Below are 23,076 nucleotides of genomic sequence, written 5' to 3' on the forward strand. Positions count from 1 at the left end.
AGAAAAAGTAAAACTGCGCCAATCACGACTGAACCGCGATTCCGAGCCAAGTACCCGCCCACCACATGGGAGGCCATCGCTGGTTTGTGTCTGGCCACCCTCAGGTTTAGCTAGCTGCTCGTTCCTCTGAATTTATTTTATTTTTATATGAAATAATAACACCGGCTCGAAGTTTGTAGCCGCTGCCTAGCGACGTCTAATAAATCCACAATCGCGCTGCTTTTTTTTAGGGACTATTAAACAAACAGAAGAGACTGACCCCCGAACGTTTATTTATCGACCAGAAGCGGATGCCAGGCTTGGCCGCTGACGCGCGGTGGGCCGCCGCTCTCAGACAGCGGGCCTTTGTCACGCCGCCGCACGCCGGCCACTCTTACCTTCTTAGACACTGAGCAGACCTGCTCGGCAGGAAGGTAGTCGAAGGGGAAGATGAATCTCCAGTTGAAGTTTCCTTCTCCTCCCATCGATCGGTAGTGAACATCTGTTTTCTGTTTATGCTCCTCATGCCCGATCATCCAGCTGTGGGGGGGGGAGACGGTTAGCGGGAGAGGAAGTTTTGTTTTTACAACTCCTACAACATGTCATTGCAACAAAGGCCCGGCTTTCATGTGCGCCTGCCAGATCCAGAAAGAGTAGCACCTCTGCGGGGGGAAGCTGTGTATATAACTCAGCCTGACTTTATATAAACCAGCTCAATATGTCATGGGAGAATTCAAAGCCGCTCGCAATGCTCGCCGATGAACAGAAGGCGTATTGTGAGGATGGGCCCCGTACAATGTGCGCATGGCGCTATCTCATTCCGTGCGTCCGAAGGCAAAGCGGTGCGCTACACGGGCCATGCTGTCACATGACGCCGAGGCACCGAACGATAGCTTTATTGAACATTTCCTTAAAGGGAACCTGAAGTGAGAAGTATATGGAGGCTGCCATTTTTATTTCCGGTTAAACAATACCAGTTGCCTTGCTGCCCTACTAATCTACTTGGCTGCAGTAGTGTCTGAATCACACCAGAAACAAGCATGCAGCTAATCTAGTCAGATTTTACAATACTGTCAGAAAAACCTGATCTGCTGCATGTTTGTTCAGGGTCTATGGCTGAAAGAATTAGATGCAGAGGATTAGCAGGGGCAGCCAGGCAACTGGTATTGCTTAAAAGGAAATACATATGGCAGCCTCCATATACCTCTCACTTGAGGTGTCCGGTGGTCGATCGGCATGTTGGATTTTACATAGATACAATCGCAAGTTGGATTCATTTATGCTGTGGTTCAATTAAATACAATCTTTTCTTTCAGTCTGAATGATCTTATTGAAAATATGATTTTTTTGCCAAAAATAGCACTGTTAATACATGGTAGGATACGATTGTGAGCTCCTCTGAGGACAGTCAGTGACATGACTATGTACTCTGTAAAGTGCTGCAGATGTCAGCAATCTATTAATATATAACAGCAAGGTATACTTAAAGGGACTCCGAGCACCTCTTATGGGCATGCCTTTAAGACTCCGACCAGTACTGCAAAGTAGTTAAAGATGCATAGCTTTGTGTAGCTTGTGCTCTCTTCTTTCATTTGATGCCTAATTCGCCGTTCTACACCAAATAGTTTACATTCAATTTCAATGTAAAAATCGCGGCTGCCATCTTGGCTATGTTATATCTTCTGGGTCACCCCTGTCTTCTCTGTTAGGGAAGTGCATCACTGAATGCAGCAGGAAGAGGAAGTGACACGCATGGCCATTGCAAGAGGCTCCTTCAGAGGGGTCATAGCACGACTTTGTTGGAAGTCGTCTGGCTTAAAGGCATGCCCATGAGAGGTGCTCGGAGTCCCTTTAACAGAAGCAAGTGTGGCATATGAATCAGAGTTGTAGAGTCGGTACAAACATCTTTCTATCTCCAGGTACCCAAAAATTGCTCTGACTCCGACTCCACGACCCTGAATGCTAACGTGTGATGACTGAACTAGTGGTGAACAAGCTTCGGTCTGTACATTGGGTGCTGTGTGTGATGTCATATCAGCAGGACAGACCCCTGCCTCTTATAGTATACACAGTACAGGGCTCTCTCACCTCTTCACATAGATGTCACTCATCTTCTCCCCACTCATGCTGACATCATCTAAGATAACATCCCGCGCGTTCCAGACGATGCAGCGCAGATAAACCCTGGAGGAAAAACAAAGTGTAACCGATCACTGGTGTCTGCAGCTTTGTGAGCGCAATTATTGCCAAGAGCAATCCTACACAGGTGCCCATTAACGGTACAATATTTTCCTCAGATGCGATCATTTATATCAGATTGTCACAATTGAATCGGAATGTTGCATTTCATGATCGTATCTGAAGAGAGGAAGTGCCCTAATCCACCTGCTTATGGGAACAATCCATAAATACTGCAAATCTGATCGAATGAACGCATCTTAGGAAAATATTGCACTGTTAATGGGCATATTTATGAAACTGACAGCTCTAATGATTGTTTTTTTTTTTTTTTTTTTAATACTCCAAGCCAGGCGTGTCAAACTCAAATACAGAAGTGGGACGAAATTGAACACTGGAACCAGTTTGCAGGAAACCTCAATGTCTAGTGGGAACCTCCCTCCTTTTGGTCCCTGGTGTCTAATGGCCCCTCCATTAGACATTTGGGCTCTGGTATCCTTTAAGCTAAGTACCCACAGGCAGATCACGGTCAGATGAATCGGGGATCTCCGCTGATGAAAGATCGTTCCATGTGGCCGAATCTGCAAGCATCAATGGTGGCATCAGATACTAATGTTCATCTAAACGATCATTTACCTGATCGTGGCAATACCCAGGAAAGTCAGTGAAAAGCTGGATGATGACTGTCCTATCAGCAGGTTGGGAGGAGGGGCTATATGGAGGCTGCACTGCTCATTGGCAGAGAGGAGAAGGCTGCGGTCCCAGATGGAGATATGCGGGCTGTGCGCAGCGGGGCCACACAACCATCCACACAGGACCGCATGTGTCCTGGCAGGTAAGATCTGCGGCATATGCTGAATATCAGCTGCATGCGGAGTCCAGATATTGCCCTTTCCTTCAACTCTTTAGGGTCGTGTTTTTATCGCTCCAAGGAGAGCGCCTTCTCATTCCAAACTCACCCGCCGGCAGTAAAGTGGAGGTTTGTGGGGCTTGTAAAGGCTGCAGATAAACATTATTACACATGTACTTCATAGTACAGTAAGGATTGTGCAACCTCCGCTGCATCCATCTGTGCTACATTCCTACACTCTCTATTTTGGGGGCGATATGAAGTTCTCCCACAATCCATCACAATCTGCTTTAGTTTTCCTCACCCAATCTGGGAAAGTCCGGCAAAGGTTCTGGTGCTTCACATGCGCTCATTCAAATATCGCTTTTAAGGGGAAATTTGGGTGCCCAAACATTACAGTTTTTTTTTTCTCCAGCGGATTGGTGCGGGGCCTGGTGGTGAAAGTTAGGTGTGGGGTGGGTGGTTAAGGTTAGGCGCGGGAGGGAGGGAGGGTGGTTAAGGTTAGGTGTGGCTGCTTATGGTTAGGCGATGGGGGTGGTTAAGGTTAGGCATGGGGGGTTGTTAGGTTAATCTGAGAGGGGTGAGTTGTTAAAGTTAGGTGTGGGGCGGTGGGTGGTTAAGGTTAGGCGTGATGGTTAAGGCTGGTTTCACACTGTAAACTGGCGGCAGCGATGCGGTGCATCGCTCCCGCCGCACCGCATCACACTGCCAGAATCAGGCCTTCAGGGAACGCCGCGTTAGTACGCAATATTCCCTGGCTGGCCACCAGCCAAGCAGGTTAGTGATGCGCGCTTGCCGTCACTTTCTGCTACGGGTTTGCAAAAGTGCATGCGTGCTGCGACGCCGATGCCATAGAGTAACATGACTTCTGCCCCGACGCAGAGTGACGCATGTACGCACGTTAACGTAGTTTTGTCCTAGCGTCGGGAATGCGTACTGTGGTAGTATGAATGTCTCCATAGGTGCGGTAAAAATACTGCATTGCGTACTGCATTGCTCAGTGTGAAAGGTTGGTGTGGGGGTGGGTGGTTATGGTCAGGCATGGGGGAGGAAGGGTTAAGGTTAGGCGTAGGGGGTGGGTGGTTAAGGTTAATGGTGGGTGGTTAAGGTTAGGCTTGGGGGCGTAGTGGTTAGAGGTTAGGCGTGGGGGGATCTGGTTAAGGTTAGGTGTGGGGTGGGTGGTTAAGGTTAGGTGTGGGGTGGGTGGTTAAGGCTAGGAATGGGAGGGTTAGTTAAGGATAGGCGTGAGGGGTGGGTGGTTAATGTAAGGTAGGTGGTATGGGGGTGGGGGATTAAGGTTAGGTGTGGAAGGGGGGTAGGCGGTTAAGGCAGAAGTTTGGGGGCCTCATAAGCATCCATTCAAATATCGATTTTAAGGGGATTTCTTTTAGATTTTTCAGTGGGTTTGCACAGGGGATGGTGGTAAAAGTTAAGTGTGGGGAGTAGGTGGTTAAGGTTAGGGGTGGGTGGTTAAGGTTAGACTTGAAGGCGTGGTGGTTAGAGGTTAGGCGTAGGGGGGAGTTGGTTTAGGATAGGTGTGTGGGGGGGGGAGGTTGTTAAGGTTAGGTTTGGGAGGGTTAGTAAAGGTTTGGCATGGGGGTGTGTGGTTAATTTGTAAAAGAAAGATTGCATCCGCACTCCAAGTATTATATATGTACACATATGGTGTGCTAGCCACAGGACCAAAGGAGGAAATTCAAAAGGAAAGAAGCAAAAGCAATCCTGCAAAAAAATGCTGTACCACCAATTATAAATATAACAAAGCTTTATTGAACATTCTGTATAAACACCATAAAAACATTTAAAACACTTGCTATAACCAGCAAATCACCACAATACAGTATTATGTGGGAACAAAATCACAAATGCCTCACCTCCTATGTCACAAATAAACCTTAATGGCTGCTACAAATAGTACTTAACGTGGGTTCATGGATTGAACCCACTATTAGGTGTATGAGACCCGGGTCTGAGCTAGTGACTAAAAATTATGTGTGTGAAAAGGATTAAATAGGAACCACCAATAAAAGGCCTCCTATGGATAACCGTGAAAGGAAGATCAAAGAAAGTGCTAAAGTGCAACAATATGCTCATAAATCATGAGAGATGGTAAATATAATCATGTATGAACAGTGCATATAAGGATCACAGGTACCTGTATATTAGGGGGTATACATACAGTGGTGTGAAAAACTATTTGCCCCTTTCCTGATTTCTTATTCTTTTGCATGTTTGTCACACTTAAATGTTTCTGCTCATCAAAAACCGTTAACTATTAGTCAAAGATAACATAATTGAACACAAAAAGCAGTTTTTAATGATGGTTTTTATTATTTAGTGAGAAAAAAAACTCCAAATCTACATGGCCCTGTGTGAAAAGGTGATTGCCCCCCCCCCCTTGTTAAAAAGTAACTTAACTGTGGTTTATCACACCTGACTCTGAGTTCAATTTCTGTAGTCACCCCCAGGCCTGATTACTGCCACACCTGTTTCAATCAAGAAATCACTTAAATAGGAGCTATCTGACACAGAGAAGTAGACCAAAAGCACCTCAAAAGCTAGACATCATGCCAAGATCCAAAGAAATTCAGGAACAAATGAGAACAAAGTACTGTAATTGAGATCTATCAGTCTGGTAAAGGTTATAAAGCCATTTCTAAAGCTTTGGGACTCCAGCAAACCAAAGTGAGGGCCATTATCCACAAATGGCAAAAACATGGAACAGTGATGAACCTTCCCAGGAGTGGCTGGGCGACCAAAATTACCCCAAGAGCGCAGAGAAAACGCATCCGAGAGGCCACAAAAGGCCCCAGGACAACATCTAAAGAACTGCAGGCCTCACTTGCCTCAATTAAGGTCAGTGTTCACAACTCCACCATAAGAAAGAGACTGGGCGAAAACGGCCTGCATGGCAGATATCAAAGGCGCAAACCACTTTTAAGCAAAAAGAACATTAAGGCTCGTCTCAATTTTGCTAAAAAAACATCTCAATGATTGCCAAGACTTGTGGGAAAATACCTTGTGGACCGCCGAGACAAAAGTTGAACTTTTTGGAAGGTGCGTGTCCTGTTAAATCTGTCGTAGAAGTAACACAGCATTTCAGCAAAAGAACATCATACCAACAGTAAAATATGGTGGTGGTAGTGTGATGGTCTGGGGTTGTTTTGCTGCTTCAGGACCTGGAAGACTTGCTGTGATAGATGGAACCATGAATTCTACTGTCTACCAAAAAATCCTGAAGGAGAATGTCTGGCCATCTGTTCGTCAACTCAAGCTGAAGCGATCTTGGGTGCTGCAGCAGGACAATGACCCAAAACACACCAGCAAATTCACCTCTGAATGGCTGAAGAAAAACAAAATGAAGACTTTGGAGTGGCCTAGTCAACGCCCTGACCTGAATCTTATTGAGATGTTGTGGCATGACCTTAAAAAGGCGGTTCATGCTAGAAAACCCTCAAATAAAGCTGAATTACAGCAATTCTGCAAAGATGAGTGGGCTAAAATTCCTCCAGAGCACTGTAAAAGACTTGTTGCAAGTTATCGCAAACGCTTGATTGCAGTTATTGCTGCTAAGGGTGGCCCAACCAGTTATTAGGTTCAGGGGCAATTTCTTTTTCACACAGGGCCATGTAGGTTTTGAGGTTTTTTTCTCACTAAATAATAAAAACCATCATTTAAAACTGCATTTTGTGTTCAATTATGTTATCTTTAACTAATAGTTAACAGTTTTTGATGAGCAGAAACATTTAAGTGTGACAAACATGCAAAAGAATAAGAAATCAGGAAGGGGGCAAATCGTTTTTCACACCACTGTACGTAGCCCAAGATGGTGGATAAAGGCAGCCATGGAGTAAGGGTGGAGGGAGGCACACAAGACGCTCCACGCGTGGCGTGGTTCAAAAGGCTCCTGAGGAAGCGGTCCTTTTGAACCACGCCACGCGTGGAGCGTCTTGTGTGCCTCCCTCCACCCTTACTTCATGGCTGCCTTTATCCACCATCTTGGGCTACGTATGTATACCCCCTAATATACAGGTACCTGTGATCCTTATATGCACTGTTCATACATGATTATATTTACCATCTCTCATGATTTATGAGCATATTGTTGCACTTTAGCACTTTCTTTGATCTTCCTTTCACGGTTATCCATAGGAGGCCTTTTATTGGTGGTTCCTATTTAAAGGGGTTCTGTGGGGGTTTCTAAAGAGAAAAACTGCCACTTACCTTGGGCTTCTATGAGCCCCATGCAGCGGTAATGTCCCACGCCGTCCTGCTCCCATCCGCCGTTCCCCGCAGCCGGCACCGGGCTATTATTCGTCTGACATACAGACGAATAATGCGCGTTGCCGTGCCTCCGCTCGCGTCATCTGAGGCTTACTGCGCAGGCGCAGTACAACGGAGCATTGTACTGCGCCTGCGCAGTAAGCTTCCGATGACGCAGGCGGAAGCGAGCGGGTGCGAGGCCACTCTAGCGCAGCCGCAGTTGGATCCCATGCCGCTTAGACCGGCGGCTGGCGGCGGAGAACCGCAGATGGGAGGAGGACGGCGTGGGACATTACCGCTGCACCGGGCTGATAGAAGCCCAAGGTAAGTGTCCGCTTTTCTCTTCCACAACCCCCCACAGAACCCCTTTAATCCTTTTCACACACATAATTTTTAGTCACTAGCTCAGACCCGGGTCTCATACACCTAATAGTGGGTTCAATCCATGAACCCACGTTAAGTACTATTTGTGGCAGCCATTAACCCTCCTGGCGGTTTGCTAAAAATCCGCCAGGGGGCAGCAAATCTTTTTTTTTTTATTTTTTTTTGTTTTTTCATGTAGCGAGACAAAGTCTCGCTACATGATAGCCGCTGCTCAGCGGCATCCCCCCAGCCCCTCCGATCAGGAGATCCCGTTCAAAGACATTGTGACGTCAAAGAGGATTCCGATCCACCCCATAGAGCTGCCTGGCACTGATTGGCCAGGGAGCGCACGGGGTCTGGGGGGGGGGGGGGCGGCTGCGGCGCGACGGATAGCGGCGGATCGGCGGCGATCGGGCACTGCACGCAGCTAGCAAAGTGCTAGCTGCGTGCAGCAAAAAAAAAATTATGCAAATCGGCCCAGCGGGGCCTGAGCGGTGCCTTCCGGCGGCATAGCCCGAGCTCAGCTCGGGCTTACCGCCAGGAAGGTTAAGGTTTATTTGTGACATAGGAGGTGAGGCATTTGTGATTTTGTTCCCACATAATACTGTATTGTGTTGATTTGCTGTTTATAGCAAGTGTTTTAAATGTTTTTATGATGTTTATACAGAATGTTCAATAAAGTTTTGATATTTTTATAATCGGTGGTGCAGCATTTTTTGCAGGATTGCTTTTGCTTCTTTCCTTGGTGTGTGGGGTTAAGGTAAGGTGTGGGGGTGGGTGGGTAAGATAAGATGTGGGGGGTTAAAGTGTACCAGAGATGAAGCAACATGTTTTAATTAATACTATATACTAGAAGGGACATAAAAACAGACACTTAGCCTGCTGTCTGGTTCATTCTAATCTGCCCTGTGAGCTTGTACTCCTGCTGTACAAACCACCACCTGAGCTCTCAGTTGTGTGCTTGGACTGGAGGCTCTATAGCAGTGAGAGCAGTCTGCTCAAGCCCGCCACCCTCTCTTCCTGTGTTCTTTCTGTCTGTGAGAGCAGTCTGCTCAAGCCCGCCCCTTCCCTCTGCCTGTGTTCTCCCTATTAGGTGCCAGGCTAGGTGAGGGCGACAGGTGAGGAGGCGGGGAGGACAGCGGAAGCCGGCGCTATGCGTCGGCAGGACGCATTCTAAGGTATAGTATAGGTAATTGCCGTGGGAGATCTTCAATCAACTTAATTGAAGATCACAAGATAAGAGGATACTGTATACGTTGGACCATTACCAAGGATATTGCTGTGGGAACATTTTTTAAAGGTACAGGTATTTCTGGTTAATTAAGATTATTAAAGAATTTTTTTCGTGGTTGTGTTTTTATTTCATTTAACCTTTGTGAAAATGGGTAAGGGGTACTTTGTACCCCTATACTCATTTCTCCTGGGAGGGGGGTGGGCATCTGGGGTCCCCTTCTTAAAGGGGACTCCCAGATGCCACCATGAACCCCTCCCCCAGGGAGTCATCGCCCCCACCTCCTCCTGGGGCATTGATTGGACAAGGGCTCCGGGGGGGGGGGAGGCTTGGCCGCCCCTCCCCCCCCCCCATACCATGGACCATGCGGGCTGGTATAGCTCAGGGTGTGAAGCCCCAGTCGGCCGGGGCTCTGCATTCTGGCTATCCAAGCCTGCATGGGAGACAAGGGGTTACAGAGGCTCGGGAGGGGGGACCCCATGCCATTTTTTTTCCAGATTTCCCACACTCAGAACTTTCCCAAAAACACAAATTTTAATTATTTTTTTTTAAATATTGTTTCCCACTATCTTTTTAACATATCCTGCAAATTTGGAGTTGTTAGGATGTAAGGGGCCTTTGCTATTAGCTGCTGGAAAATATTTCCCACGATCTGTCATTGACCGGCATTTAAATGTATCGTTTTTTTCTTTGAACTTTTAAAATCGATTTTCTCAAAAAGTATAAGGTATTTTTGAAAAAAAAAAAAAATCCCCTTGCTCCTACTTTTCTTCTTAAAGGGGGACTGAAGAGAGAGGTATATGGAGGCTGCCATGTTTATTTCCTTTTAAGCAATACCAGTTGCCTGACAGCCCTGCTGATCCTCTGTCTCTAATACTATTAGCCATAGACCCTGAACAAGCATGCAGCAGATCAGGTGTCTCAGACTTTAAAGTCAGATCTGACAAGACTAGCTGCATGCTTGTTTCTGGTGTTATTCAGATACTACTGCAGAGAAATAGACCAGCAGGGCTGCCAGGCAACGGGTATTGATTAATAGGAAATAAATGTGGCAGCCTCCGTATACCTCTTACTTCAGTTCCCCTTTAACATAACCTGCAAATTTGGCTATTCTGCCATTTAAGGGGGCTTTGCAATTAACCTTTAAATTCGCGTTTTTGAATCACGAATTTTCCCCTGACCCGGATCCGAATGAATGCACCCGAATCGAATTCGAGTCTATTCGAACCGGGCGAATCCGAATTTGACCCAGACCCGAATTTGAATGTACTCGAATCGAATTTGGGTACATTCGAGCATCACTGCCCGGCGGCGTCACACAACCATCCACACAGGACCGCATGTGTCCTGGCAGGTAAGATCTGCGGCATATGCTGAATATCAGCTGCATGCGGAGTCCAGATATTGCCCTTTCCTTCAACTCTTTAGGGTCATCTCTTTATCGCTCCAGGGAAAGCGCCTTCTCATTCCAAACTCACCCGCCGGCAGTAAAGTGGAGGTTTGTGGGGATTGTAAAGGCTGCAGATAAACATTATTACACATGTACTTCATAGTACAGTAAGGATTGTGCAACCTCCGCTGCATCCATCTGTGCTACATTCCTACACTCTCTATTTTGGGGCAGTTTGAAGTTCTCCCATAATCCATCACAATCTGCTTTAGCTTTCCTCACCCGATCTGGAAATTTCGGCAAAGGTTCTGGTGCCTCACATGCGCTCATTCAAATATCGATTTTAAGGGGAAATTTGGGTGCCCAAACATTACAGTTTTTTTTTCTCCAGCGGATTGGTGCGGGGCCTGTTGGTGAAAGTTAGGTGTGGGGTGGGTGGTTAAGGTTAGGCGTGGGGGGTGGGTAGTCAAGGTTAGGCGCGGGAGGGAGGGTGGTTAAGGTTAGGCATGGCTGCTTATGGTTAGGCGAGGGGGGTGGTTAAGGTTAAGCGCGGGGGGTTGTTAGGTTAATCTGAGAGGGGTGGGTTGTTAAAGTTAGGTGTGGGGCGGTGGGTGGTTAAGGTTAGGCATGGTGGTTAAGGCTGGTTTCACACTGTAAACTAGCGGCAGCGATGCGGTGCGTCGCTCCCGCCACACCACATCGCACTGCCAGAAACAGGCCTTCAGGGAACGCCGCGTTAGTACGCAATATTCCCTGTCTGGCCACCAGCCAAGCAGGTTAGTGATGCGCGCTTGCCGTCACTTCCTGCTACGGGTTTGCAAAAGTGCATGCGCGCTGCGACGCCGATGCCATAGAGTAACATGACTTCTGCCCCGACGCAGAGTGACGAAAGTACGCACGTTAACGTAGTTTTGTCCTAGCGTCGGGGAAGCGTACTGTGGCAGTATGAATGTCTCCACAGACTTTCATTGCCTGGTGGGGGGCGCGGTAAAAATACTGCATCACGTACTGCATTGCCCGGTGTGAAATGGCCCTAAGGTTAGGCATATATGGGGGGAGCTGGTTAAGGTTACGCGTGGGGGGTGGGTGGTTAAGGTAAGGTGTGGGGGTGGGTGGTTGTGGTCAGGCATGGGGGAGGAAGGGTTAAGGTTAGGTGTAGGGGGTGGGTGGTTAAGGATAATGGTGGGTGGTTAAGGCTTGGGGGCGTGGTGGTTAGAGGTTAGGCGTGGGGGGATCTGGTTAAGGTTAGGTGTGGGGTGGGTAGTTAAGGTTAGGTGTGGGGTGGGTGGTTAAGGTGTGGTGGGGTAGGTGGTTAAGGTTAGGCATGGGAGGGTTAGTTAAGGATAGGTGTGAGGGGTGGGTGGTTAAGGTAAGGTGGGTGGGAGTTTAAGGTTAGGTATGGGGGTGGGGGATTAGGGTTAGGTGTAGAAGGGGGGTAGGCAGTTAAGGCAGTAGTTTGGGGTCCTCATATGCATCCATTCAAATATCGTTTTTAAGGGGATTTCTTTTAGATTTTTCAGTGGGTTTGCACAGGGGATGGTGGTAATAGTTAAATGTGGGGGGTGGGTGGTTAAGGTCAGGGTTGGGTGGTTAAGGATAGGGGTGGGTGGTTAAGGTTAGACTGGAAGGCGTGGTGGTTAGAGGTTAGGCATAGGGGGGAGTTGGTTTAGGATAGGTGGGGGGGGGGTAGGTGGTTACGGTTAGGTTTGGGAGGGTTAGTTAAGGTTTGGCATGGAGGTGGGTGGGTAAGATAAGATGTGGGGGGTTAAAGTGTACCTGAGATGAAGCAATATACTTTAATTAATACTATATACTAGAAGGGACATGAAAACAGACACTTACCCTGCTGTCTAGTTCATTCTGATCTGCTCTGTGAGCTTGTACTCCCCCTGTACAAACCACCGCCTGAGCTCTCAGTTGTGTGCTTGGCCTGGAGGCTCTATAGCACTGAGAGAAGTCTGCTCAAGCCCGCCCCCCTTTCTGCCTGTGTTCTTTCTGTCTGTGAGAGCAGTCTGCTCAAGCCTGCTCCCCTCTCTGCCTGTGTTCTCCCTATCTGTGAGAGCAGTCTGCTCAAGCCTGCCCCCTCTCTGCCTGTGTTCTTCCTATCTGTGAGAGCAGTCTGCTCAAGCCCGCCCCCTCTCTGCCTGTGTTCTCCCTATCTGTGAGAGCAGTCTGCTCAAGCCCGCCACCCTCTCTGCCTGTGTTCTCCCTATCTGTGAGAGCAGTCTGCTCAAGCCCGCCCCCTCTCTGCCTGTGTTCTCCCTATCTGTGAGAGCAGCCTGCTCAAGCCTGCCCCCTCTCTCTGCTTGTGTTCTCCCTATTTGGGAAAGCAGTCTGCTCAAGCCCGCCCCCCTCTGCCGGTGTTCTCCCTCTCTGTGAGAGCAGTCTGCTCAAGCCCGCCCCCTCTCTGCCTGTGTTCTCCCTATCTGTGAGAGCAGTCTGCTCAAGCCCCCCCTCTGCCTGTTTTCTCCCTATCTGTGAGAGCAGTCTGCTCAAGCCCACCCCCCTCTCTGCCTGTGTTCTCCCTATCTGTGAGAGCAGTCTGCTCAAGCCCACCCCCCTCTCTGCCTGTGTTCTTTTTATCTGTGGGAGCAGTCTGCTCAAGCCCTCCCTCTCTGCCTGTGTGCCTCCTATCTGTAAGAGCAGTCTGCTCAAGCCCCCCCCCCTCTCTCTGCCTGTGTTCTCCCTATCTGTGAGAGCAGCCTGCTCAAACCCCGCCCCCCTCTCTGCCTGTGTTCTCCCTATCTGTGAGAGCAGTCTGCTCAAGCCTGCCCCCCTCTGCCTGTGTTCTCCCTATCTGTGAAATCAGTCTGCTCAAGCCCGCCCCCCTCTCTGCCTGTGTTTTCCCTATCTATGAGAGCAGTCTGCTCAAGCCCGCTACCCTCAATGCCTGTGTTCTCCCTATCTGTGAGAGCAGTCTGCTCAAGTCCGCCCCCCTCTCTGCCTGTGTTCTCCCTATCTGTGAGAGCAGTCTGCTCAAGCCCGCCCCCCTCTCTGCCTGTGTTCTCCCTATCTGTGAGAGCAGTCTGCTCAAGCCTGCCCCCCTCTGCCTGTGTTCTCCCTATCTGTGAGAGCAGGCTGCTCAAGCCCGCCCCCCTCTGACTGTGTTCTCCCTATCCGTGAGAGCAGGCTGCTCAAGCCCGCCCCCTCTCTCTGCTTGTGTTCTTCCTATCTGTGAGAGCAGTCTGCTCAAGCCCGCCCCGTCTCTGCCTGTGTTCCTCCTATCTGTAATAGCAGTCTGCTCAAGCCCGCCCCCTCCCTGCCTGTGTTCTCCCTATCAGTGAGAGCAGTCTGCTCAAGCCCGTCCCCTCCTTGCCTGTGTTCTACCTATCTGTGAGAGCAGTCTGCTCAAGCCCGCTCCCTCTCTGCCTGTGTTCTCCCTATCAGTGCACAGAACAGCATCACAGAGAGCAGTGCCTGTGAAGGAAAAAACAGCTCAGTAAACATAATTTATTTATCTACCCAGCTAATTAGTGTCCAAGCTTGAGTACTTATCTCTCCCCATCTGAGCCAGGCATGTACAGGGTCACTGCTCTATAATAATGATGATGACTGCACACAGATCACAGGCAGCAAGCTGTGCTTGTTTTTGGTTTTACAGGAATAAGTAAAAGGATTTGAGCCTGTGTGTATATGTCTGCAGGTTTTTTCCCTAATATATATCTGTCCCTGCATACATTATTTGATGGAGAACTGTACACACAGTGACACTGTCCTGGAAGCAGATGGTGGCCATCTTGAATTTTAGAGATTTTAAGAATTAAATGTGCACAGGAGATCAACAAACATTACAGGAATAGCCTGTATTTGGCATACACTTTTGGGGGGGTCTGTATTGTTAAGGTACCTGTTCATCTCAGGTTTCCTTTAAGGTTAGGTTTGGGAGGGTTAGTTAAGGTTTGGTATGGGAGGTGGGTGGTTAAGGTAAAATGTGGGGGTGGGTGGATACAGTGGGTGGATAAGGCAGAAGTTTGGGTGCCTCATATGCACCCATTCAAATATTGATTTCAAGGGGAAATTTGGGTGCCCGGATATTACTGTTTTTTTTGTGGTGCAGGGGATGGTGTTAAGGTTATTCGTTGGATGGATGAGTAGTTACGGTTAGGTGTCACTACACCTAACTACACCTTAGATGTCACCTAGGCATGGGGAGTGGTTAAGTCAAGTGTGTGTGTGTGTGGGGGGGGGGGTTGAGTGATAAAGGGTAGGTGTGGGAGGTGGGTGGTTAAGGTTAGGCGGTGGGGGGGGGGGGGGTGTTTAAGGTTAGGAGTGGGGGCATGGGTAGTTCAGGTTAGGCTTGAGGGGGTGGGTGGTTAAGGTTAGGTATGGGGGTGGCTGGGTGGTTATGGGTAGTCATGAGGTGAGGATTAAGGTTAGGTGTGGGGGTGAGTGGTTAAGGTTAGGTAGTGGGTGGTAAAGAAAAGGGGTGGGGAAGTAGGTGGTTAAGGTTAGGTGTTGGGAGAGTTGGTTAAGGTTAGGCATGGGGGGTGGGTGTGGGTGGTTAAGGTTAGATGTGGGGGAAGGGGTAGGTGGTTAAGGCTAGGTGTGGGTGGTTAAGGTTAGATGTGGGGAAAAGGGTTGATAATTGAGGCTAGGTGTGGGTGGTTAAGGTTAGATGTGGGGAAAGGGTAGGTGGTTAAGGCTAGGTGTGGGTGGTTAAGGTTAGATGTGGGGGAAGGGGTAGGTGGTTAAGGTTAGGTGTTGGAGAGTTGGTTAAGGTTAGGCATGGGGGGGTGGGTGGTTAAGGCTAGGTGTGGGTGGTTAAGGTTAGATGTGGGGAAATGGGTTGATAATTGAGGCTAGGTGTGGGTGGTTAAGGTTAGAAGTGGGGGAAAGGGTAGGTGGTTAAGGCTAGGTGTGGGTGGTTAAGGTTAGATGTGGGGGAAGGGGTAGGTGGTTAAGGTTAGGTGTTGGGAGAGTTAGTTAAGGTTAGGCATGGGGGTGGGTGGTTAAGGCTAGGTGTGGGTGGTTAAGGTTAGATGTGGGGAAAGGGGTAGGAGGTTAAAGAGAATCTGTACTCTAATATTCTTACAATAAAAAGCATACCATTCTATTCATTATTTTCTCCTGTGCCCCTCTGTGCTGTTTCTGCCACTCTCTGCTGCAATCCTGGCTTGTAATTAACAGTTTTAGGCAGTGTTTACAAACAAACTAACCAGCTTCTAATAGGCTCAGCTAAGCATAGTGTATGAGTCATTCAGAGTATGCAGGGGGCCTGCAGAGGGTGTGTATCGCTTCTACCAATCACAAGCAGCCCTGCACATTCCACACAATCAAGCTTTAGCCCGACAAACAGGACAGAGGAAAGATACATTGATTTATTACAGAGACAGTGCAGTTAGGAAAGACTGCAGTAAGCCAGAGCAGATTAGAACAGGCATAGGAACTTATAGGATAGAAGAACTAAGGCTGAAAAAATTGTTACAGAGTCTCTTTAAGGTTAGGTGTGGTGGGTGGGTGGTTAAGGTTAGGCGTAGTTGGTTAAGGTACGATGTGTGGGGGGTGGGTGGTTAAGTTAGGTTGGGGGAGGTTGGTTAAGGTTAGGTGTGATTTAAGGTTAGGTGTGGCGGGTGAGTGGTTAAGGTCAGGTGTTTCTTGATAGTATTAATTATTTATTATAACATTTTATTAGTATTGAATATTTCAGACAAAATATATACCGGTACTGACAACACTGCACAGAAATCTATCCATTATGTCCAAAGAGTGAAGTGTTCTACCTTACAGCAACCAATCAGACTGGTGGAACCCACAAGGAATGCATTCTGATTGGTTATTCTTACCTCTTTGCCTTTCTTGGTGTAATATTAAAGGGTGGGCCGGGCGCTCCCAGAGACTTGGGGAATAGATCCACCCACATCTGCAGCTTTCCCTGAAAGACAAGAGAGGAACCCTCTGAGGATAAGGCGGCTGACAGAAAAACAAAATGGCTGCCAATGCGTGGCTACCTCTGGCCGCACACATAGCAATATAATGGAAGAGCATTTCAGAAAAACCTATGAAATATATTGAGGGGTTTCCAAGAGATTATGTGTTAACTACCGTCCAGCACACACAAGGTAAACAGCCCACACCTGCATAAATACATTCTGCCCATGCAGCAAAATCATAGTCATGTGTTACCTGTGTGTCCGTTTCCAAAACGTCTCTGGAATTGTCCTTCCATCTGCCTTCGGAGCTGCTATTCTCCCCCTCCTGTTTGGGCTCATCAGGGCGATATTGTCCATGCCCTAGTTTGAGCGCTTTTCTTTAGATATGCTAAAGCGGATCTCTACCTTAAAGGACACCCGAGGTGAAAATAAACAATTTTACCTATCCTCCTTATCCTAAAAATGGCTGGATAGTGTACTGGTTAAGGGCTCTGCCTTTGACATGGGAGACCAGGGTTCGAATCCTGGCTAGGTCAAGTACCTATTCAGTAAGGAGTTCAAGGCAAGACTCCCTAACACTGCAGGGTGGCCTCTTGAGCGCGTCCCAGTGGCTGCAGCTCTTGAGCGCTTTGAGTCCGACAGGAGAAAAGCGCTATACAAATGTTCAGATTATTATTATTATTATTATTATTAAAAATGACTTTTAAAGATATTCGACACACACAAGCAATAGAACACAGCAATACATGCATGCAGCTACATTTAAGTCGTCAGCAGGTGCTCGTCAGCCAATCAGGATGCACTGTCATACACCCTTTACCTGCCATACCACATCTAGCAGCCATTAGCATTCAGGTGGGAGGCTTCAGTTGGACGCAAATCGCAAGATTGCGTCGCTAGCAGGACCGCCCCGTGCAGGCATTCCTCCCACAGGGGTCCCTCCCTAACCGCTCACCTGTCTGCCATGTCCTAGAGCCTTTTTCAGCTCTAGGACATGGCGGACAGGTGAGCGGTTAGGGAGGGACCCCTGTGGGAGGGATGCCTGCACGGGGCGGTCCTGCTTGCGAGGCAATCTAGCGATTTGCGTCCAACTGAAGCCTCCCACCTGAATGCTAATGGCTGCTAGATGTGGTATGGCAGGTAAAGGGTGTATGACAGTGCATCCTGATTGGCTGACGAGCACCTGCTGACGACTTAAATGTAGCTGCATGCATGTATTGCTGTGTTCTATTGCTTGTGTGTGTCGAATTTAGCATTCAGTATGGAGGCAGTGTTGGTGGGTTTTCTGGATGTGAGAGGTCCAGAGCCTGGGTGTGAGAGGTCCAGGCCCACCTGCACTCCCCTCCAGGTATCGCGCATTGGCCTTGGGGCCCCGGCCAGTGAGAGAGGTCCGGGGCCCCTGGCCATCGTGCGAACCAATCGTGTGTTTTTAAAGATATTCCACAGTTTTATTTTATAGTTACATCTACTTTTTAAGTTTTTACTGTTTTATTGTTTTTGCTCAATGACACATTCATTCAGTAATGAACTATTGACCCTTTTTATCTCTCCCCTGCTCTTAGAAGCCATTTTCTGCTAGGAAAGTGTTTTATAGTTGTAATTTCTTATCATCACACTGTAGTCTGACCCAGTTTTGAATCAGACAGGAACTGCCACTTACATACCTGATGTTTAACTCTTTCAGGCAGAGAAGGAAAAAAGGAACACAGCCTAGTTATTTGTGTGCTAGGCACTGTACATACACATATCTATCACATCATGTCACATGTCACCTCGGGTATCCTTTAAAATTAAAATCTAGCAGGCTTCCTGGAAAAGATAGTTATAGTTAACTGCGCCGTAAACTTTTCTCCTATGCTGTTGTTAGCAGTTGGTAGTAGAAATCTGAACCGACAGGACTAGCCCATCTCCTCATGGGGGATTCTCAGAGTTTTGTTTAGTTCCAAAAGCACTCAGTGAATGGCAGTTGCTCTGTCCAACTGCCCAAAAAAAAGTGTGCAGCGAGCAGGAAGGCTGGCCAGCATCATTGTATAAATCCTTTTCAGGGAATGTCATACAGAATAAAAGTCTTGCTGAGAATCCTACATGAAGAGATGGACTAGTTCAAAACCTGTCGGTTCTGTAAGATTTCTACAACATACTGTAAGTAACAGCAACGTGGGAAAAAAGTCGTTTATGGCTCATTTTACTCAAAAAAAAAAAAAACATAATTCTTATTTGTATATGTTTACATGCATTTTAAATTTGACAATTTATTGCGACAGAGAGAGAAGCCTCAGGACCCTAATCAGGCTTCCCTTGCTACTCCATGGTCCCCCGCCACTGAGCGTGGCCCCCCGGAAGATTAGCAGCAATGCATTGTTGCTAATCACATCGGGCCGTGCAACTCCACTTCCTGGTTCCTGTGCGCGCAATGGCCGACTGAGCACGCCCACGAAATAGCATGGAGCTGTGGGCTCGCGTAGCCATTGCTCGCAACTGAACCAGGAAGAGGACCTGCGCAGCCCTGTTGTGAAGGGGAGCCGCGCTCAGCAACGGAGGAGGGAGGGGCAGCGCTCAGCAATGGGGGAGGGGCAGCGCTCAGCAATGGGGGGAGGGGAAGCGCTCAGCAACGGGGGGCTTGGAACAACCAAGGAAAGCCTCATTAGGATCCTGAGGCTTCCCTATCTAAGTGGTAAGTGTTAGCGTTTGAACCTGAGCTTTGGCTGGGATTCGCTTTAAAGGAATACTGTAAGTGGGTTGGGGGAAAATGAATGGAACTTACCTGGGGCTTCTAATGGTCCCCCAGTTTGGTCTGGGCCTGCACAGGACACTCCTGGTGACGTAAGTGGAAGCGAGGACACGGCAACGCAGGCGCAGTGGTTTTCAGACTTCAAAGTCTGAAATGCCAGAAGTGAACCGGAGGCGGGGCCGGAACATCGGTGAGTGGCTGCGCAGGCACAGGATGTCTGTGGGGGACTATTAGAAGCTCCGGGTAACTTCAACTCATTTTCCCCCAAACTCCCCTACAGTATTCCTTTTAGTCCGACACTTTGATCTGAAGAGGTTGACCCGCCAACACCGCCACCTACTGCCTAATATTATAGCTACGCAAGAAAATGCCAAAGTTGGGCATACTCCGATGTAGGCGCGAAAAGGGTTAAAAATCCATGAGAAAGGGCAGATGGCATGTAAGAAGCAGAAAACGTTATAAAAGTACGCAGAGACCACATTACGGAATATTCCTAACATCTGAGGGAAAGGTGAAGACTATTTGGACAAATATAAAAGTGAATGCAATAAAATGACAGGTGCTTGTAAAAATTTTAAGATCTGGGAATGGTAGCGATGCTTCCCCTGTGCACCTGCCGTGACCCCAGCACAATAACTCCCCCCCGCCCCGCTCGCCATGGTCTGCTCCAAACATGCTGCTACCCTGGAGATAAGTCTGTGATCCCCTCTACAGCTTACAGATGAGTGACCCCTGCCCCACAGTCTCCGCTAGGTGTCCCGCTGTGTTACTGTGCTGATTAGACGGATTCCATACCTGCTCTATGTCAGGCTGCAGGGGGCTGTACAGCGATCGCGTCTCCACATGTTCACAGACCAGATCCTGCTTGTGCAAGACGTGCAGAGCCAGGCGCTCATCAGCCGCTCCCAGATGTGGGTTGGGGAATTTACTGTCCTCTGTGGTGGGGAGAAATGAGAAGATGTGAAAGCAGGAATAATAATAGTAATATCTACAGCAGGGGTGTATCTGGGTAAAATAGCGCCTATGGCAAACACTCAAATTGCGCCCCACCAGTTAGACCACTTTTCCCCATAATAACAGCATATTTTCTTGCAGTGTTATGCGTCCCCCCAATATAAATAACCAGAGCTAGCATCCTAGTTTAGGTAGCCAGGGGTAGTTAACCCAGTATAGTTAGCCCCCAGTTTAGGTAGTAGCCTTCTTTAGCATAAGTGGTGAGAGGTGTCCTCCCAGTATAAGTAGTCCCCCAGTACAGGTAATGAGAGGAGTCCCCCAGTATGAGTAGCCCCCTGTCAATATATGTAGTGAGACACGTCTCCCAGTATAAGTAGCACATCCCTCCCCCCCCAAGTATAGGTAATGAAAGATGTCCTTCAGCATATAAACAGGTACGAATGCCCGGGAGGCATCCCCCAGAATGGTAGTGGGACACGTGGAATGAGGGGACAGCTATGACGCCACTGGTGCTGTGGCGCCCATGGCACAATCCATGCCTGCACCCCTCTAGATACGCCACTGATCTACAGAATTTACTACATCCCTCATAGCCTAGCACTAATGTACCAAGATAGATCTGATAAATGTCCCAGATGTGACCTTGCACCAGGGGATTTTATGGAAGCAGGAAATTTGTGCTCATGAGGCAAGTGGACAAAAAGGGCGCCACCATTGAATCTCATGTTAAATATCGTTTGACGGGCGCCCAAATTTCCCGCTGAATGGTAACATTTACAATGGGCGCCCGGTGAATAGAAACGTTTACAAACATAATTACCATAGTTATCGATTCTATCTATGTAAAGTTTTATAACTAAAACGATATTCTCTGGAAAATACAAATACTTCTCAAATAACTACCATAAATATATTGATTTAAAAAAGTAATTTGATAATCAATATGGGAGTGTTAATGTTTAGGCACCACCAGGAGGGGGGGGGGGGGGGGTCTAAGGGGTTAGGGGTAGGTACAGGGAGGGTTCTGTGTGAGAGTAGGGTTAGGTTTAGTTTTAGTAAAATGTTGGTAATATTTACTAATGTTTCACTACAGTTATTATGAATATACTTATATTTTTTGTTCATTGTTATAAACAATATTTTCAGATTTTATTACGTGAAGAATCGATAAAAGCAGGTTATGGACAATATTATACAATTATAATGATTATACATACAGTATATTATTGTTTTCAGTGTTATAAACAATATTTTCAGATTTTTATTACAAGAAGAAACAATTAAAAAGGGTTATTGACAATATCGTTAAATTTCAGCTACACCGCGCGCCCTTTTTTTCAGGTGCCCTTTGTTGATGTACACGATTTTATTCACATGAAAAACCGGTAGTCTTTCCCCTGCCTTTGAAGATACTAGGATCAAGTGAATAGGATGCTTACCAAGGTTTTTAAATAAATCCATTGTGGTAGACCCCAAATTTCACCTTCTTGGGATCACGAGGCGGGGGGAGGGGGCGGGGGGGACTAACTTCTAGTAGATCAGTACTTCTTTGGAGTATGTTATGTTTTTACGCCAGGAAAACAATCATTGTGCATCGGATACAGGCACAGGCCCCAACATCAGGGAATTGGCTTAAGATAGGGAATGCAGCCTTATCTATGTATAAATAAAGCTGGGGAGGTCTGCATGTGCACTGGAGGGGACCCCCGGGCCACCGGCTGGGAGCGGAGCTGCAGCAAGGAACGTATCCGCTGCCAGGGGCTGGAGGAAGACCTGGGTCAGTAGAACTTTTTTTTTTACCTCTTACCTTTAAAGGGACTCCGAGCAGTGCAGAAACTATGGAAAGATGCATATCATTTTAAAGCTCTCTTTCTCCTCTTTCCAATGATATATAAACCGCCGCCCTATGCCTTTTAGTTTTCGCTATTTTCGCGATTGAAATTGCCGCGGCCGCGATTTCAATCACGAAAATAAAGAAAACTAAAAGGCGTAGGGCGACGATTTAGGGGTCGTCAGAAAGAGGAGAAAGAGAGCTTTAAAATGATATCCATCTTTCCATAGTTACTTGTATTACACAGGGCGACTTTTTCTGCTGAATGGAGCTGCTGACACTGGGGAAAGTGTCGTCCTGTGTAATACAAGTAACTATGGAAAGATGGATATCATTTTAAAGCTCTCTTTCTCCTCTTTCTGGCGACACCTAAATCGTCGCTCTACGCCTTTTACTTTTCTTTATTTTTGCGATTGATATCGCGGCCGCGGCAATTTCAATCGCGAAAATAGCGAAAACTAAAAGGCGTAGGGCGGCGGTTTATATATCATTGGAAAGAGGAGAAAGAGAGCTTTAAAATGATATGCATCTTTCCATAGTTTCTGCACTGCTCGGAGTCCCTTTAAGTCAAAACATTGTGCTATCTCTGTCCCGTTCCTCCTATGTGCCTCCACTGTCATTCTCTGTGTCACCTCTGTTCCCTTGTACCTCCACTGTCTTCCTCTGTGCCACCTCAGTCCCCCTGTGCCTCCACTGTCCTCCTCTGTGCCACCTCAGTCCCTCTGTGCCTCCACTGTCCTCCTCTGTGCCACCTCAGTCCCCCTGTGCCTCCACTGTCCTCCTCTGTGCCACCTCAGTCCCCCTGTGCCTCCACTGTCCTCCTCTGTGCCACCTCAGTCCCCCTGTGCCTCCACTGTCCTCCTCTGTGCCACCTCTGTTCCCCTGTGCCTCCACTGTCCTCCTCTGTGCCACCTCTGTTCCCCTGTGCCTCCACTGTCCTCCTCTGTGCCACCTCTGTTCCCCTCTGTGCCACCTCAGTCCCCCTGTGCCTCCACTGTCCTCCTCTGTGCCACCTCAGTCCCCCTGTGCCTCCACTGTCCTCCTCTTTGCCACCTCAGTCCCCCTGTGCCTCTAATGTCCTCCTCTGTGCCACCTCTGTTCCCCTGTGCCTCCACTGTCCTCCTCTGTTCCCCTGTGCCTCCACTGTCCTCCTCTGTGCCACCTCTGTTCCCCTGTGCCTCCACTGTCCTCCTCTGTGCCACCTCTGTTTCCCTGTGCCTCCACTATCCTCCTCTGTGCCACCTCTGTTCCCCTGTGCCACCCCTGTTCCCCTGTGCCTCCACTGTCCCCCTCTGTGTCACCTCTGTTCCTCTGTGCCTCCACTGTCCTCCTCTGTTCCTCTGTGCTTCCACTGTCCTTCTCTGTGCCACCTCTGTTCCCCTGTGCCTCCACTGTCCCCCTCTGTGTCACCTCTGCTCCCCTGTGCCTCCACTGTC

At 48.2% G+C, this 23,076-nt stretch overlaps 1 protein-coding gene across 6 annotated transcripts in view; it reads right to left on the reverse strand.

Moving 5' to 3' along the window:
* Positions 1-23,076, reverse strand: part of DYSF (dysferlin) — a 456,891-nt gene that overhangs the window by 50,005 nt on the left and 383,810 nt on the right. For all 6 annotated transcript variants that reach the window (XM_068274344.1, XM_068274325.1, XM_068274335.1 and 3 more), the window contains 4 exons: positions 19,651-19,790; positions 16,038-16,126; positions 2,068-2,163; positions 378-519 (listed from right to left, as the gene is read on the reverse strand). In XM_068274344.1, the coding sequence (XP_068130445.1) occupies positions 378-519; positions 2,068-2,163; positions 16,038-16,126; positions 19,651-19,790 (467 nt within the window). The remainder of the gene's footprint in view (positions 1-377; positions 520-2,067; positions 2,164-16,037; positions 16,127-19,650; positions 19,791-23,076) is intronic.

The sequence above is a fragment of the Hyperolius riggenbachi genome, chromosome 1, assembly GCF_040937935.1.
Source record: "Hyperolius riggenbachi isolate aHypRig1 chromosome 1, aHypRig1.pri, whole genome shotgun sequence".
Taxonomy (NCBI): domain Eukaryota; kingdom Metazoa; phylum Chordata; class Amphibia; order Anura; family Hyperoliidae; genus Hyperolius; species Hyperolius riggenbachi.